Genomic DNA, 14,488 nt, shown 5'->3' with positions numbered 1-14,488 from the left:
ATTGATTGTTTTTTTTCTATTTTGTAACAGTTAATAGTATACAGTGGTTAATGCAAATCCCGTTTTAGTCCTATGTTTTAGTAACAAATTGGTTCGGACTTAACGAATAAACCTCGCTTAAACGAACGCTCGCTTTTAATGGTCAACGAGCGTTCTTGTTCAAAGCAAAGGATCGTCCAAAATGAGCCGTTTTTGTACAAACTAATACATAATTCGTTTTTTTGTAACCGAATAAAGAGTTTCAGTTTAAACTATTCCTCTACGATTTGGCTCGTTCTTAAACAATGAATCAAAGAAAGTTAACTTTTTCCAAAAAAACAAATGCAAAATAAGGCGGTTTAAAGTATTCTCTGGTGATTGCTACATTTTAAGCAAAGAATCAGAGGATCAATTTCTTGCAAAGAAACAAACGCAAAATCAGGCGGTGATTTGGCTCGTCTTTAAGTAAGGAATCAGCTTATTTAACTAAACAGGTGGTTAAATAACGCGATTTGAAGTAATACCTATAACAAAGATTAACAATAATCTCATATTGAATTGCAGGGCTGTAACAATTTGCTGTATTTTAGAAATTTTTATTTATCCATTTTTTTGCAGGAGGTTAAAAAGTATGCACTTTCTCACACGCAAATTGTGAGCTACTTTCTCTATCCGATTTCTCTTTGAACAATAGAAAATTGCACAAATTCAAATCTTCCGCCACTTTGCAAAAACATCGTTTCCGTTTTATTGATCCCAGAAAGCGTCGCATTGCGTACTACGCATGTGCAGAACCGTTTCCACTCTCCCCCTTCCAGAATTCTCCACCATCTTTCTCTTCAACTTTGGACGTTGTTGAGGTGAGTAGCCTTTTTTTGCTTTTCCGAAAATTTTTCTAATATCCACCAAAAAAGTGTTTTTACCTCAAAATTAAGCGTTTTTGTCGTCACTGAAGCGGTGGAAACAGAGTGGACTGATTTTCTAATGACGTTTTTCGTTATTTTGCAGAAATTCGCAACTCCAAAGAATTGCAAGAATCAAGTTTAATCACCTTTTGAAAACACCATCCGACAGTTTTAATCATGTAAGTACCTTATTTTCTTACCGAAAAACGCGAATTCGGACGTATTTTACCCGTTTTTTACGTAATTTGGCTAAATCGAGTCAGATATTTAAAAATGTCTGCCGTTCCTTTGTTCTGCAGCTGTCTCCTAAATTTGTCTCGAAAAATCAATAATCGCAGTTTACGTCATTTGACTTGTCACACAGATTAAATAACGGGAAATTGAGCAAAGTTTTTGCGTAAAATGGAGCTGGAAATGTTAACTGAATCCGCTTTTCTCTGTCCCAGGTCTTACGGTAAACAAAATGGCGGATCGTATCGAGGCCGTGGCTCCGAGAACGGTTTCGGAGGCGGCGCAAGTCGCAACGGGTTCGGGGGCGGCAGCCGCTTCAAGAACGGTGGGGGCGGGGGCGGTGGAAGCCGATTCGGCGGCCGCAGCGGCGGCGGCGGATCCCCGGGCAACCGCCTCCGAAAACCCAATTGGGACATGAAGAACTTGCGCCCTTTCAAAAAAGATTTCTACGTCCCTCACCCCGCTGTTGCCAACCGGTCAAAGTACGAGGTCGAACAGTACAGAAGGTCCAAGGAAATCACGATAGATGGCGATGCGCCCAACCCTATCCAGAACTTCGAAGAGGCGTGTTTCCCCGATTATGTGCAACACGAGATCCAGAAACAGGGATACGACACTCCAACGGCCATCCAGGCGCAAGGGTGGCCCATTGCCATGAGCGGGAAGGATTTGGTGGGCATTGCCCAGACGGGGTCAGGGAAAACCCTGGCTTACATCCTACCAGCGATCGTCCATATCAATAACCAGCCATCTATCGCACGTGGCGATGGACCCATAGCTCTAGTTTTGGCCCCCACGCGAGAACTCGCCCAACAAATCCAGCAAGTGGCCCATGATTTCGGAAGTTCGTCCTATGTTCGCAATACCTGTATTTTTGGTGGCGCCCCCAAGGGGCCCCAAGCCAGGGATTTGGAACGTGGGGTTGAAATTTGTATTGCGACTCCCGGCCGTTTGATTGATTTCCTGGAGAAGGGAACAACGAATTTACAAAGATGTACCTATTTGGTCCTGGATGAAGCTGATAGGATGCTGGATATGGGTTTTGAGCCCCAAATACGCAAAATTATTGAACAGATCAGACCCGACAGACAGACCTTGATGTGGTCAGCCACTTGGCCCAAAGAAGTCCGAAAATTGGCACAAGATTTCCTGAGAAACTACGTACAAATCAATATTGGGTCGTTGCAATTGTCGGCCAACCACAACATTCTTCAAATCGTTGATGTTTGCCAGGAACACGAAAAGGAAACAAAGTAAATATCTATTTTTATTTTCTTCATCGTATGGTAGCTAATTTACATGGCACAGTTAATAATTGTGCTGTGTAAAATAGTTAACACGAGATTTGTATTTAATTTTTTGGTCGACGATTGTTATTATAATTTGTTTTCTATTATACCTAAAGAAGTATTTGCTATTCCAATCAGAGATAAATAGTCAGAAACCAATTTTTCCCAATTTGACGTTAACAAAATAATTATTTCAAAGTGATGAGCAAAAGTGCTGAAATAATACTGATGTATTATTACCACACCCAATCCTCTAAGAAGAACTGATTTGAATTTTAATTTAATAATATATTTAGCGAAAAATTCGTGAAATTAATGTTTGTCGTTTTTTTTTTTTTTCTCAGATTGAATAACTTGTTGCAAGAAATCGGCAATAACGGCGAGCCTGGAGCAAAAATCATTATATTCGTAGAAACCAAAAAGAAGGTAGAGAGCATAACCCGCACAATTAGACGTTACGGATGGCCTGCCGTTTGCATGCATGGTGACAAGAGCCAACAGGAGCGCGATTTCGTCTTGAGAGAGTTCCGAAATGGCAAATCGAGCATTTTAATTGCTACAGACGTAGCTGCTCGTGGCTTGGGTAGGTTTTTAAACCGAACGAAACGTTTGATTTTTCATCTGTTTCTTTTTTGGAATTTAACCATGTTCAGTTTTTTCAAATTTATCACTTTAATTGATACACATAACTTCGGAAATATTGAGTATGATGGCATAGTAGCACTTGGGGGATTTTCCAGACTGGTTTTATAAATTGGGGTGTGCGGTGGGTGGGTTGGGAGTGTGCATGATCGTCGTAGGAACAAGCCAAAAGAATCTTCATTTTTAATTATGCTTAGTTGTTAGTTTGCAATACCACAGGGAACAGATTTTTAATCAGTCTGGTTGTCCTTTTTTGTTTCAGAGGCACATGCAGGATGAGCGTATTTAGCAAGTGCTAATAATTACGCCTTTGTTGCGTTCTTGTAAAGGATGCAATTCTGTGTCTTGCGGTGCCTCTGGCTGGCTACCCCGCTCTGAGGTAGATCATTTGAGGAGGTAGAAGACCGATGGAAGATTTGATGTGCTCTTTCGCATCAAATATGGCACATGTTTGGTATACACAATCCCATTCCATGTATCCCTTATAATCCTTTCTAAAAAACAAAACTTACAAGTTTCGGGGAATTACCAAAAGCCAAGTCAAACAAATGTCATTCAAATTTGAGTATTTGTCTTCCGTTCGGTCCTGCAGTGTTTAGAGCGCCAGCATATTTATTGATCCCAGCAGCACATGCGCTCGGACATCACTGCAGCAGCCATTTTGCTACTATAGCTGTTCCGATGATTTGTTGTAAATGCTTCACAACTTCGTGGATCACTTGAAACTCGAGTCATGGTTAGTATTCTTGATATTTTTTATTTATATCAATAATACAATGACAGTTTTGTAACAATTTCATTACTCTTCCAACAAAAAATGAAAAAAATACAAAATTGTTACAAAACTCGTTATTGTCTTTTGATTGAAAACCATGTCATTAACTTGTGTTTCACTAATTTGGTTTTGTTACAACAAGGTTTAATTTTCTGTGTTTGCTAACACAATTAACGAACTGTGCCACGTGTTACCCATATAAAACAAGCTTTTCTCTAGATGTGGAAGGAATTAAATATGTCATAAACTATGACTACCCCAACTCTTCAGAAGATTATATTCACAGAATAGGAAGGACAGGCCGATCTGACACCACCGGCACCTCTTACGCTTTCTTCACTCCATCCAATTTCCGACAAGCCAAAGATTTGGTTTCCGTTCTTAAGGAAGCAAACCAGGTGAGGAGAACCCTAATTTTGAGTCAAACCCTTCCTTTTTGGCATGCCTTTGCTTGGAAAAAGACGGCAATGCATGAATGCTGAAGGAAGGGAGATTAATTCTTGGGAAATATGCCTTCGGTGTCCACACAAATTCTGTCTGGATCCCATCCTCAAGTTTCCCAACACTTCTACTATAATTTTAAACTGTAAACTAATTATTTGTTTGAACAGGCTATCAATCCGAGACTGTCTGAGATGGCGAATCGTTGTAGCAGTTACGGCAGCAAAGGGGGTAGCGGCGGTGGCGGTGGTCGTTGGGGCTACGGCGGAAGTTTTCGAGGGCGCGAAAACAGCGGTCCAAGAAATCACCAGAGATTCACTAATGGCGGACGATCCAACGGATATAGCAACGGAAGTTATTAAAACTATAACAGTGTGGACAAGGGAATGACCTGATACAGTATTTTTCTTCAGATGCATTCCATATGCGTCCCAACTTAGTTGCTATTAATTATTGCAAAAGAATTTCTATTTATTTATGTGGTAAATATTTATTGAACGTTCGTTCGCTCGTTCTAAATGAATTTTTTTGTATTATCTCTCAATACATAGCGATTAAGTTCTTCTCTTATTAATGTTTGTAACTGTGATTAGATTCGACTTTAGTTTATATTGTCACAATATAATTTTTCCTTATATCCGACAGTCCGTCATTAGAATTAATGAGAAAAAATAATAAAAGGTGTTTTTTTACGAAGGGTTTTGATTGAGAAACCAACAGAACCAAATCCTGAATCCTGTCATTAGTTCCCATGGCAATCGTTTTGTCAATAAAACGTCAAGAATGAGGAGGTACAAAGGAAAAAAGAAGAGTAAAGAAGCAAGTAGACAAGTGGTACTTGAACCAATTAGAAGATCCTTGTACGATGTAGTTCAAACAAACTTAAAGATAGCAAAGAGGGTATGCGCAATTGCTAAATTCAATCTCTTTAGAACAGACTTCAGGTCACTTACATTCACCGATTGCTTTACATCGGGGAGCATTCTTTTACCCCTCGTGAAATCGTCGAAGCGATGGAAAAAAACTACAAATTAACGAACACCGGATACTGCACTGAACCCTTATCCGGGATCCTCCTCTACTACGCTAACCACTTCTGCTACATAGCTGAAGGTTCAGAAGAAGCCCTCCACAAGCACTTGAGTCTTCTCTTTGAACACGAATCCGAACGTCTCGAAAACGTGCGATTGTTATCAGCAATCCACCACGTCAAAGCGGTACGACCATTTTACTGGCAACCAAATTATTTTTAATTAGCGTTTTTGGAACGAATGGATGTCGCATTTTGGCCGTCCTGCCGAACGCGTCGAAGAGTTTGACTCTAACAGCGGCCTGGAAAGCTCCATGATGTATGTGACAGAGTGTTGCGAACGTTTGTACAAATTCGCCAATGCGTTCATCAGCGACCAGTTGAAGGCCCGCGCCAAGAGGGAAGAAGAGAGCGATGTAATTAATTATTTTCAGGTGTTGAACCATCTTAAGTGTAGTTTTTAAGAGTTCTGGTGACGATAAACCAGATGTTGCGAATTTGCAGCGAACGCGCAGTTTGGTCGAACGCGACCCTTATTACGAATACCTTCCCGAAGTGAAACTTTTGAGATTTTTAATCAATTGCGAGTATTTGAAGACTTTGAAACAGTATCATCGCTATTACGAACATATCGGGCAATCGAAGGACTTTAGCTGTATTAAAATTGTTTCGGTGGTACTTTTGTGTTAGTTGTTTTTTTAGTGAAAGCATGGCCAGCACCGAAGAATTTCATCCCCTATGATGTTTTCGACGAAGAGTACGACCCGATTTCGGACTTGCCATCGGTTGAAGGACAAGACATAGTCAAGGAGGAAGAGTTGGGTAGTTTATTATCAGCGTCGATTCAAACAGGACAAGTTGAAGATTAATTAATTTTATTTAAATAAATTAAATACCCATAAATTGACATAACGTGTAGTATTTGCGACGAAGTCGAGGGTTGTCGAAACAGCCATAGAGATCGTTGAGTTTCAAACAGTCTCCCTTGGAAAGAGCCTTCCTCTGACCAAGCCTTTTGATTCCTGGTTGCTTTGCTGTAATTGTAGGTTTGTTTTTACCTTTACTGAAAAAGTATTTCCCGTAATGCATTATGGAATCATAGTCATACTCGAAGCTGTAAGTCGTATTTTCAAGGCTTTGCTTATCAAAGTTGGTTTTGTACTCTGGAAAAACGAGTTATTATGTGATACAAGTGGTAAGTGTTATTACGTGGTATGATATTGTCCATGTGGATTTTAACGAACTTGTCTCTGTCCCATCGTGACTGTTCGTGGAACACACCCAAGGCGTGCATTAGTTCATGGACGGCCCTCCCTTCAGTACCAAGACAATTTGGGCTTGTGGCGTCTGGTGGTTGTAGACTCACAATCTGGGCGCCACCAAAACGACCCACAAATGACCAACAACCCTTGGGGTATTTGATGGGCCAGATTAGGAGATAATCTTTAGCTTTACCATCCCATGGTACGAACCGAACGCAAGTCATGAAGTTTAGAATATGGATGGCTTTTAAAATTGTCACTTGGTCCGATGGTTCTGTGACGAGAAATGATTACGGTCGTGGTCGTCGTTCGTTGGTTTAATTACCGACCATATATGGGGCTTATGACATATGGAACAGTCCCATTGACCCATAGTTTTTCCGGAAACACGTCCCACCGTATCCCTACCCTCCAGTAGTTGTAGATCTCGTTGGTCATAGCCATGTCCCCTTGGAACAGTCCGGGAGTGACTTCGGGATCGGGGTCTTCCATCATAAAAGCCATATCTCGGTCGACTTTAGCTGAATGACATTTTTTACCGTTAGGTGTTATGGAATGCACTGATACTACCATCGTCGGGTACGGGTGGATGCATGACATCGGGTACCGTCGGAAGGATAACTCTGGCATTTTTCAGATGTAGCAGAAAAAATAACACGAAAATTGGCCGCCGCATCTTCGACTGCTGAAAGTCGCGCACTGAAGCAGCATGATTGAAGTGTTTGATGGTGCAAATAGCGGTGCTCGGCTGGTGTCAATTAAATCGTCATTAGCATATTTAAGAAGCTGGATTTGGACGCCAGGTGGGTTTTGTGGTGGTGGGATGATCGCGGAGATTTATCGGGATTTGGAATCGAATCGATAATCGGGTTCCGTTTGATGACCTTTACGATATATAAGTTGCGAGTCGATGAACGGTATCGTGCGGAATTGTCTTATCATTCCCTCACGACTGTTTATGCAAGAATGCGGACGATCTTTAAATGTGTCAGTTGCGATTTTTTGCTTCGAAATGCAAGAAGTAAAATGACTGCACTTGTAGTTGGTCTATTTACGGAACAATTTAATATTTAAATTAAATTGGATTGCGTGAAAGTTCGGTTATTTTAAAATGTAACTACAGGATGCACTTTGAAATTACTTGCATGATGTGCTTTTTTAAATTATTAATTACAAATTATTTCCTTATAAACAAACTTTTGAAATCTTTTTTTTTCAAGATGACGTTTTATAAACTGTAATACAGATTTGGTAAAATTGTTTTGCGCAAACACCAACAAAACAAAATATTTGAATAAATAATTAATTAATTAATAAGTTAGTATCTACTACAGAGAAATGCTTGTCTTAGGAAGCAGTGATTGGTAAAAGAAATTGTCTCTAGCCTTAAAAAAGAAAAAACCCCCCAACAAAAGTTTATTTATTCTGTAGCTTATTTTATTTGGAAGAGGTTAAATTAATCACAAATTAAATTTCGATGTTTGGTTTTTGAGATACAGTAAAAATATAATATATACTTTCACCCTATATAAATAAGTAACTTTATACTTTTCTGAAATCTTTTTAGAAATTATGCGCCGATAAAAAGCCTTTCAAAAGCGTGGATTTTTTAAATAAATTGGCAATCTATTGGACAATTTTGGATTCTTTTTTTTATGAATTAAATAAAAGTATAAATGTTCAAAACTGCTGGAAACCCCAATTCAAATTAATAAGGTAATATAATCGTTTAATAATAAGTAATCAGTATGTGCTACGTATTTTATGGAATAAAAATTTTTGAAACTGTTTTGCTAAAATTTGACATCGTGCCGTACACACTTTTTTAAAAATATTTTAGTATATTTTCAGAAGAGTGTTTGTGTTTCGATGGCAACAGCTTTTGATATTTTTATCGGAAAATTTTATATAGTCTGCTGTCGTGTCAGACGGTTTTTAATACTCAATTCTACTGTTCGACAATTTTTGCACATACAGCTTAATGGATGTAGGCAAATAACTAAAACTGACTGCCCACTCTTTAGAAAAAAATCTATTTATTTCCAGTGATCTTTTAAATATCTCTGTATTGATTCATTCATTCTATTAAGAAAGTAAGCCACATTAATTTATAAAATGGTGGACGTAAGTAACAAATAATTGTGCTTCTCAAAATTATTTTCTTGTTTATGTAAGTGGAGTAATAGAAAAATCGAAAACAGACCTACTTTTTTACAAACTAATATAAATCAAATTATAGGAAAACATAAAAAACCGATTTGCGTTCTTCATGAATTTTCATGGATCTGTTCTGTTTTGCATGCGTTTGTCGTTTCCAAGATATATTTTATATGTGGGAATTGGGTCGCAAATTAGGGTGAACCACGTATTTGTTGCATGCCACAACTGGGTTATAGAGGAAATTATACTCTAGGCGTTGCAGAGATTTGAATAATTAAAATACTGATAAGATTTAATTGCTAAAGCGTCGTTCACACGTGCATTCCGGCGATTTTATTTTTTAATGAAATGAACGAATTGCTAAGTTCCTTCACACCAATTTCCCAACGTACCATCAGCTTAAAATTTCGTAACGTTTTATTAAATTGCCTAATATGGGGGTCACTTCCCGTATAAATATTTCCACGTCGCCCCAAACAAATCACACGACGGTGAACTCCCCTTCAATTCCATCACCAAATGGGTTATTCACCTTCAAGATGTTTGAATAGTTGTTGCTATAGCAATAACATTGATCAAATACGAGATAAGTTTTCCCGCATACATTTATTGTGGTTTTAGTTTCATTACACTTTCACTCGTTTCACGCGACGCAGTCTTTTTGTGACAAATTTTTTGAAAAATTTGAATATCAAGCAAAAGGTAAGATTTTTCGTAACATCATTATAAAATCGTCATAAATGACTAAAATATTGATTGTGTCACCAAGCACCACCGTCTACCCTTTTTTGGCACGAGATTTTCTTTCTTTTTCTAGTTTACGGTAATATAAAAATATTGCTCGGTTAAACGATTTGCTTAGAGTAAAATGAAATGTCCACGTACGTAGACAAACCCTTGTCGCTGATCGAACGGAAAAAACTGCAGTGGGCGAGAGAAAAAGGTAAAAATCGTGAAAATTCAATCAGAGATTTGTGATTTTTTTGCAGAAGAACTGGCCGGTTTGTGCGCCCCATGGGGCAACAACAAGGACCAGCCAATCGAAAGGCCATTCCAAAGGTATTTCCCCCTTTAACACTCTTAAATACCTACCCTAATTTTGTCTAGGAATAGACATGTTCCGAAGTTGTCAATGCCTAACTCCGAGTTCTTCCGCAATAATAGTGTTACAAGACGCTCCAGTTTGCCTCCTTTATCACGAAATCAATTCAATTCGATTGATAAGGAGATGGGTTGTGAGACTTCTGGTTATGGTAGTGATAATCCTACCAACAACCCAGAAAACCAAGTCACGAACCAATCAGGGTACGAATCTTCCTCTAGTTACAAAGACGATCGTCCGAAATGGAAGGACAAAAATAAGTTTTGGGATTGTGGCGAGAACGACCCTCCAAGTTGGGTCAAAAGGGGGCTCCAGAGAGACGAAGAAATCGTTGTTTCAAACACCTCACCAGCGGAATCTCCCCAACAGCACGAAGAGGACGTTGAAAGGCCCTACACTAGCAGTAGTGCCTTCAACCGGTAATTGTTGATTTAGGTGTTGGGCAAGATCCCGAAATTATTTTTAGGACTTTCATTCGAGGCCAAAATATTCCAGTCGATTCCACAGAACTTGCGGAACGGGAACGAAGAAGACAAATCGCGATAGCACACCAAGAAGCAATCCGACAACAATTGGAAGAACGGGAACGAAGACGATTGGAAGAAAAACAGAAACGGATCAAAGAAGAACAAGAAGAAGAATTGCGAATCGAGCGAGAACAAGAAATCGAACGGCGAAGAAAAGAAAACGAGTTGCGTGCGATCCGCGAAAAGCAAGAACGTGAAAGGAAGAGGAAGGAAGCGATCAAGGAAGCGTTGGAACTTGCGGAAAAGGAAGCAAAAATGGAAAAAATGAAGCAAAAAATAATGAAACAAAACAATGTCATTGTTGAGGAAGGGAAGAATAACATTGAGAAAGAGAATGAGACTATAAGCAAGAAAAATAATTTGGAACAAGAGATTAATAATAATAGTAATAACAACAACAATAATAAGTGTTTGGTGGTTTCACCGAGGCCAGAAGTGTTGAATAATGAGGTTAATAATAATTTGGAAGTGACAGGAAAGAGTTTATCGCCTCGAAACAACGACCGTTCGAATACACCAAGAAATGTGAAATCGTCTTGTAGTTTTCAAGTGTTGACAACACCACGAACCGAAATGGCTCTGGTTTTACAAACTCCTTTGGAGACGCTCCAAAATATGCAATATGCCGTTTTGATGCCTGGTCTTGGGGGTAACAATGCGGTCCCTATCGCTATACCCCTTGCTATAGCCCCCGAAAAAAATAATGGAAATTATAGCGCACGGACGGAAAACCGTATTTTAACACCTACCCAGTACAGGAATAAAAATCGCACGGTGTGCGATAGTAGTACCCAAACCGAGTGCGATTTTAACAACGTTGAGAACAGTAACAATCAGAAATTTATTCGCGAAAAACTGACCAACTTGGAGTTGAATTATGACAATAAGAATCGAAGGGAGAGGAGGAGTCGGAGTGATGATAGGTGTGAAGAGAAGCCGAAATGGGGAGCAAATAGACCACCGACGCGTTACATGAAACAAAGCGAGAAAGATCCGTTTTATCAAAGGCGGAAGATGAGGCAAAAAACGCGCGATTATAAGAATTCGAGTGATGAAAGCCAAACGGGAAGCCCGCGCTCTTATCGCAAGAAAAATTACGTCGAAAAGCGGCATACGAGGGCTTTGTGGCGCAAAAACGACCACTTTTTCGCCCGCAATATTCGAATGTATCAAACTGAGATTGTTCCGTTGGAGTCGGACAAAGAACAGATTTATTATCCCCAAAAGTGTGACTGTTGTTGTCGGTGTCGTTGTGAAACAAAGACTGAAATTTTGAAAATTGAAACCTCACCCAGGGACGACCACCGGCTTCCCGAGTGCAAGGAAAATGTGGAAAATTCCGCTTACATCATCGATAAGTTGGCGTCGCTTCATAACGGATTGGTGCTGAAACAGGAACAATGGGAGAGGTCCCCCAGGACCCCAAGTCTTTCATCGTCGACGCGCAACACCGAAAATAATTAATTCGTTGTTTGCCAAAAAAGTGTAGACGATTTTCTACACGATTTCGTAATACATGTGTGTGCAACTGATTTTTAGAATTATGGCGAAACTTGACGACTTTTTGGGGAAGAAGAAGGAAACTGCGCCGATTTTAGACTTGTCGAAAAGTGTGGCTAATAATCAAGAGGAGTTTAAGAGACTTTTTGAGAAGGTGCCCGACTTTAAGATCAAGCAGGAGAAGGTGCACATTGAAAGTATTAAAATTCGCGATAAGAAGTTTAAGTTCAAGTCGGGGAAAAAAGATGTGAAAGCGATGAAAGAACCGTATACTTTTCTCGATCCCTTGCCGAAAGAAATGCGAAATTTGAAAATTAGTGAGTTGGCGGCTGTTCCGATCGATTGGAAGATGCTGACGACGGTGAGGCCCAAAAGCAAGGTCGAGGAAAGCTATTTTTCAAGGTATGAATTTTACGATTGAATACAAATGTATGAACTCATAACCATAAGGTTCATATTGATTAGACCATGACCTACAATTTTTTACTACAAAGTTATAGGTCACGATTAGACAAAGGTACAATTAGCAACCTAGTTTTGTTGGTTGGAAAAACTTTGTGTGTCACGCGGGAATAAAAAAATGATGATAATGTTTGGTTACAATTGTTTCAAATCGATATTTCTTGCATTGAGTACTAAAAATAGCTCCAATTCACAGATTGGTCGAATTAAAAAAATTCGAAAACAAAACCCGCGCCTTTGAAAAGCGCCAATACTCCATCGATCCACAAATCCGCAAAACCAAAAATAAATCCGGAGTTGTGGAACTACGAGTAGTGTCTTGTACCGACTGTGGTGAAGATTTTTGTGACGGTAAGTTGGTTTCTGTGTTTTTTTTTAATAAATATTTTTTACAGGCAAGGCGTGTAGTAAATTCACTTACGACTCGTTTGCTCGAACTCCCGAAGTGACCAAAATCGCCCAAAAGTTGAGCCCAGAATCATCTAAAGCCGATAAACCCAAACGCAAATTTAAACGGAAACCACGCTCTAAGAGTAAAACCAAGCGCAAAAGCAAATCGAAATCACCAAAGAAGAAAACTGCGGGATAAATATGCCTGTTCCGGACAGTTTGAGATTTAAGTCTAAAATCAATGATACAAAAAACACTTTTAGTAGTATAGTAGTATGATGTGGCAATGAACACCATTTAAAACAGCTAGGAACGCGAAATTTAATGAAAACATTAAAACTGTAATCTTCATTTTAATTACATTACTCCGTGAAAATAAAATACGGATTTTTTATTTTGTATTATTTATTTTGAACTCCGTTGTCCATAATATTTTTCAAAGCATACAACAAATCGGACTTTCTTTTAATCACAGCGTCGAACGACTAAATCAATCAAATGATTTAGACTACGTATTGAGATTTCAGTAAGATTTTGTGCCGAAAAAATATCGAAAGTAGTAATATAAGGGTCTCTATGCACACTGCTACTTTTTAAAGAAAACACCCCGATTTTCAAGGGTAAACTGAAAAGCAGAAAAAATCGTGAAAACACCCCCGTCAAAAGGTATATTTTAAAATTAACATTTTTCAAAGTTTTACTCTGTTATAGTAATAGAGGATTCGGATAATTATAGAACTACTTATGTCAAAAATAGATAAAATTGATAAATATGAGTTGGAAAATTTAGTGTATGCCCAACCGGTATAAAAATGACCAAGTTTGTAAAATTCTACAAATCATTTGCTCGAATTTATGGGATTTATTGATGATCTGACGACTGGGAAAGTTTCCAACTCGTTTTTGAAGGATAAAAAACGCGATTATAAGAATCACAGACGATTAATTAGTTTTATTATTTGATCGATGAGACCACATTTAAATCCAAAAACTGTCAAGTCAAATTTATCAGATTTAACTAATGTATTCGAAATATCATCAAATTCATAAAACATTTTATCTTTAAAGAAATATAAATTTCTATATCTGAATGCTCTGCTTATATTTGGATATTTCAGCAAATAATTCTGAAATAAGGCCGTTTTTCTTTGATCTAAACAAACACTCATCAAGCTCAATATACAAAACTTTATCATAAAATATACATGTTTGTCCAGAATAAGTTCTAAATATCGCATCAATTTTTTTTCCTTTTGGTATTCCTAAATTTTCAATAGATTGACCATTGTATCCACTTTAAATAATAATTAAATAATATAAATTTTTAACAACTATTAAAACATCACCTGAAGGTCTTTGAAAATATGCAAAACTTCTTTAAAATCATCAGGCAAAAAATATAAATAATCTTTAATTAATTTCGGTTCTTTATCATAAGTCATATCTTTATCTTTTGAATTTTGAAATATACATAAATTGCATGCAGCAGTAGTGTTAAATTGGTTGCCTATCTCGGAAAATTATCACCGGTTAGAGGGGTTGTGCGCAAATGCAAAATGGCTGAAATGCCATCCATCTATCTATCTCTTATTCTATGATCTATATTTTGTGACTATCGTAGTTTCCACTCGATTGTCACTCGATTGTTTTATGCCTGTCTGAACACCTTTAGGGAAGAACAAAGAACTGTTTTGTTTATTCCGTGGATTCTGTGGCATTCGCCTTGGCAGCGTATGTGCAGTTTGCCCTTGTGTAGTCAGAATTGTAAGAGAAAGAAGAATATAAAAAGCGTG

The 14,488-nt window shown here is 38.3% G+C and overlaps 5 protein-coding genes and 1 non-coding gene across 12 annotated transcripts; 5 read left to right on the top strand and 1 right to left on the bottom strand.

Annotated features, from left to right (window-relative positions):
- Positions 1–771: 771 nt before the first annotated feature.
- Rm62 (ATP-dependent RNA helicase p62) lies at positions 772–4,954 on the top strand. 3 transcript variants are annotated; one of them, XR_511766.3, is made up of 7 exons: positions 772–839; positions 988–1,063; positions 1,331–2,368; positions 2,749–2,987; positions 3,309–3,782; positions 4,041–4,219; positions 4,433–4,645. XR_511766.3 is itself a non-coding variant. In XM_008201970.3 (6 exons), coding segments are annotated over exons 2-6 (1,650 nt in total). In that variant the 5' UTR covers positions 777–839; positions 988–1,061; the 3' UTR covers positions 4,625–4,954. The 3 variants fall into 3 exon arrangements, 2 of the variants coding, with proteins under 2 accessions (XP_008200192.1, NP_001164095.1); XM_008201970.3 differs by lacking the exon at positions 3,309–3,782 and having other exon boundaries at positions 777–839; positions 4,433–4,954; NM_001170624.1 differs by lacking the exons at positions 772–839; positions 3,309–3,782 and having other exon boundaries at positions 986–1,063; positions 4,433–4,954.
- LOC135267952 (small nucleolar RNA SNORA57) lies at positions 4,249–4,389 on the top strand. The gene has a single exon (XR_010336387.1). It is a non-coding gene; the product is annotated as a small nucleolar RNA SNORA57 (small nucleolar RNA).
- An 83-nt stretch (positions 4,955–5,037) lies between the features above and the next one.
- Positions 5,038–6,161, top strand: LOC135267436 (uncharacterized). The gene is made up of 5 exons (XM_064359638.1): positions 5,038–5,162; positions 5,207–5,479; positions 5,520–5,708; positions 5,758–5,947; positions 5,995–6,161. The coding sequence occupies exons 1-5, from the start codon at positions 5,046–5,048 to the stop codon at positions 6,159–6,161; spliced, it is 936 nt and encodes a 311-aa protein (XP_064215708.1). The 5' UTR covers positions 5,038–5,045.
- LOC103314867 (uncharacterized protein) lies at positions 6,151–7,258 on the bottom strand. Of its 2 annotated transcripts, XM_008201991.3 has the most exons (4): positions 7,125–7,258; positions 6,884–7,075; positions 6,502–6,828; positions 6,151–6,455 (listed from the first exon to the last, which is right to left on the bottom strand). In XM_008201991.3, exons 1-4 carry the CDS (start codon positions 7,228–7,230, stop codon positions 6,181–6,183), a joined length of 900 nt encoding a protein of 299 aa, XP_008200213.1. In that variant the 5' UTR covers positions 7,231–7,258; the 3' UTR covers positions 6,151–6,180. The 2 variants fall into 2 exon arrangements, with proteins under 2 accessions (XP_008200213.1, XP_015840463.1); XM_015984977.2 differs by having other exon boundaries at positions 6,884–7,184.
- Positions 7,217–11,807, top strand: LOC103314866 (probable WRKY transcription factor protein 1). Of its 4 annotated transcripts, none has more exons than XM_015984976.2 (5): positions 7,219–7,357; positions 9,532–9,657; positions 9,707–9,773; positions 9,822–10,235; positions 10,283–11,807. In XM_015984976.2, exons 2-5 carry the CDS (start codon positions 9,588–9,590, stop codon positions 11,805–11,807), a joined length of 2,076 nt encoding a protein of 691 aa, XP_015840462.1. In that variant the 5' UTR covers positions 7,219–7,357; positions 9,532–9,587. The 4 variants fall into 4 exon arrangements, with proteins under 4 accessions (XP_064215698.1, XP_015840462.1, XP_008200212.1 ...); XM_008201990.3 differs by having other exon boundaries at positions 9,704–9,773; XM_015984975.2 differs by lacking the exon at positions 7,219–7,357 and adding an exon at positions 7,650–9,416 and having other exon boundaries at positions 9,704–9,773.
- Positions 11,806–13,089, top strand: LOC657612 (uncharacterized protein). The gene is made up of 3 exons (XM_964063.4): positions 11,806–12,245; positions 12,502–12,656; positions 12,701–13,089. Exons 1-3 carry the CDS (start codon positions 11,860–11,862, stop codon positions 12,892–12,894), a joined length of 735 nt encoding a protein of 244 aa, XP_969156.2. The 5' UTR covers positions 11,806–11,859; the 3' UTR covers positions 12,895–13,089.
- The last annotated feature ends 1,399 nt before the right edge of the window (positions 13,090–14,488 follow it).

This window comes from Tribolium castaneum, chromosome 1 (genome assembly GCF_031307605.1).
Source record: "Tribolium castaneum strain GA2 chromosome 1, icTriCast1.1, whole genome shotgun sequence".
Classification (NCBI taxonomy): Eukaryota; Metazoa; Arthropoda; class Insecta; order Coleoptera; family Tenebrionidae; genus Tribolium; species Tribolium castaneum.
This window is presented reverse-complemented; position numbering and strand designations above follow the sequence as displayed.

Coding starts and splice junctions, on each gene's coding strand:
- Rm62 (XM_008201970.3), top strand. Junction 2,369..2,748: donor GAACACGAAAAGGAAACAAA/GTAAATATCTAT, acceptor TTTTTTTCTCAG/ATTGAATAACTTGTTGCAAG. Junction 4,220..4,432: donor TTCTTAAGGAAGCAAACCAG/GTGAGGAGAACC, acceptor TTGTTTGAACAG/GCTATCAATCCGAGACTGTC.
- LOC135267436 (XM_064359638.1), top strand. CDS start 5,046: ATGAGGAGGTACAAAGGAAAAAAGAAGAGTAAAGAAGCAAGTAGACAA. Junction 5,163..5,206: donor ACTTAAAGATAGCAAAGAGG/GTATGCGCAATT, acceptor AACAGACTTCAG/GTCACTTACATTCACCGATT. Junction 5,709..5,757: donor AGAGGGAAGAAGAGAGCGAT/GTAATTAATTAT, acceptor GTAGTTTTTAAG/AGTTCTGGTGACGATAAACC.
- LOC103314867 (XM_015984977.2), bottom strand. CDS start 7,184: ATGCCAGAGTTATCCTTCCGACGGTACCCGATGTCATGCATCCACCCG. Junction 6,829..6,883: donor TGTCATAAGCCCCATATATG/GTCGGTAATTAA, acceptor TTCTCGTCACAG/AACCATCGGACCAAGTGACA. Junction 6,456..6,501: donor CATGGACAATATCATACCAC/GTAATAACACTT, acceptor TCGTTTTTCCAG/AGTACAAAACCAACTTTGAT.
- LOC103314866 (XM_064359628.1), top strand. CDS start 7,264: ATGATTGAAGTGTTTGATGGTGCAAATAGCGGTGCTCGGCTGGTGTCA. Junction 9,774..9,821: donor ATCGAAAGGCCATTCCAAAG/GTATTTCCCCCT, acceptor AATTTTGTCTAG/GAATAGACATGTTCCGAAGT. Junction 10,236..10,282: donor AGCAGTAGTGCCTTCAACCG/GTAATTGTTGAT, acceptor AATTATTTTTAG/GACTTTCATTCGAGGCCAAA.
- LOC657612 (XM_964063.4), top strand. CDS start 11,860: ATGTGTGTGCAACTGATTTTTAGAATTATGGCGAAACTTGACGACTTT. Junction 12,246..12,501: donor GAGGAAAGCTATTTTTCAAG/GTATGAATTTTA, acceptor TCCAATTCACAG/ATTGGTCGAATTAAAAAAAT. Junction 12,657..12,700: donor TGGTGAAGATTTTTGTGACG/GTAAGTTGGTTT, acceptor TATTTTTTACAG/GCAAGGCGTGTAGTAAATTC.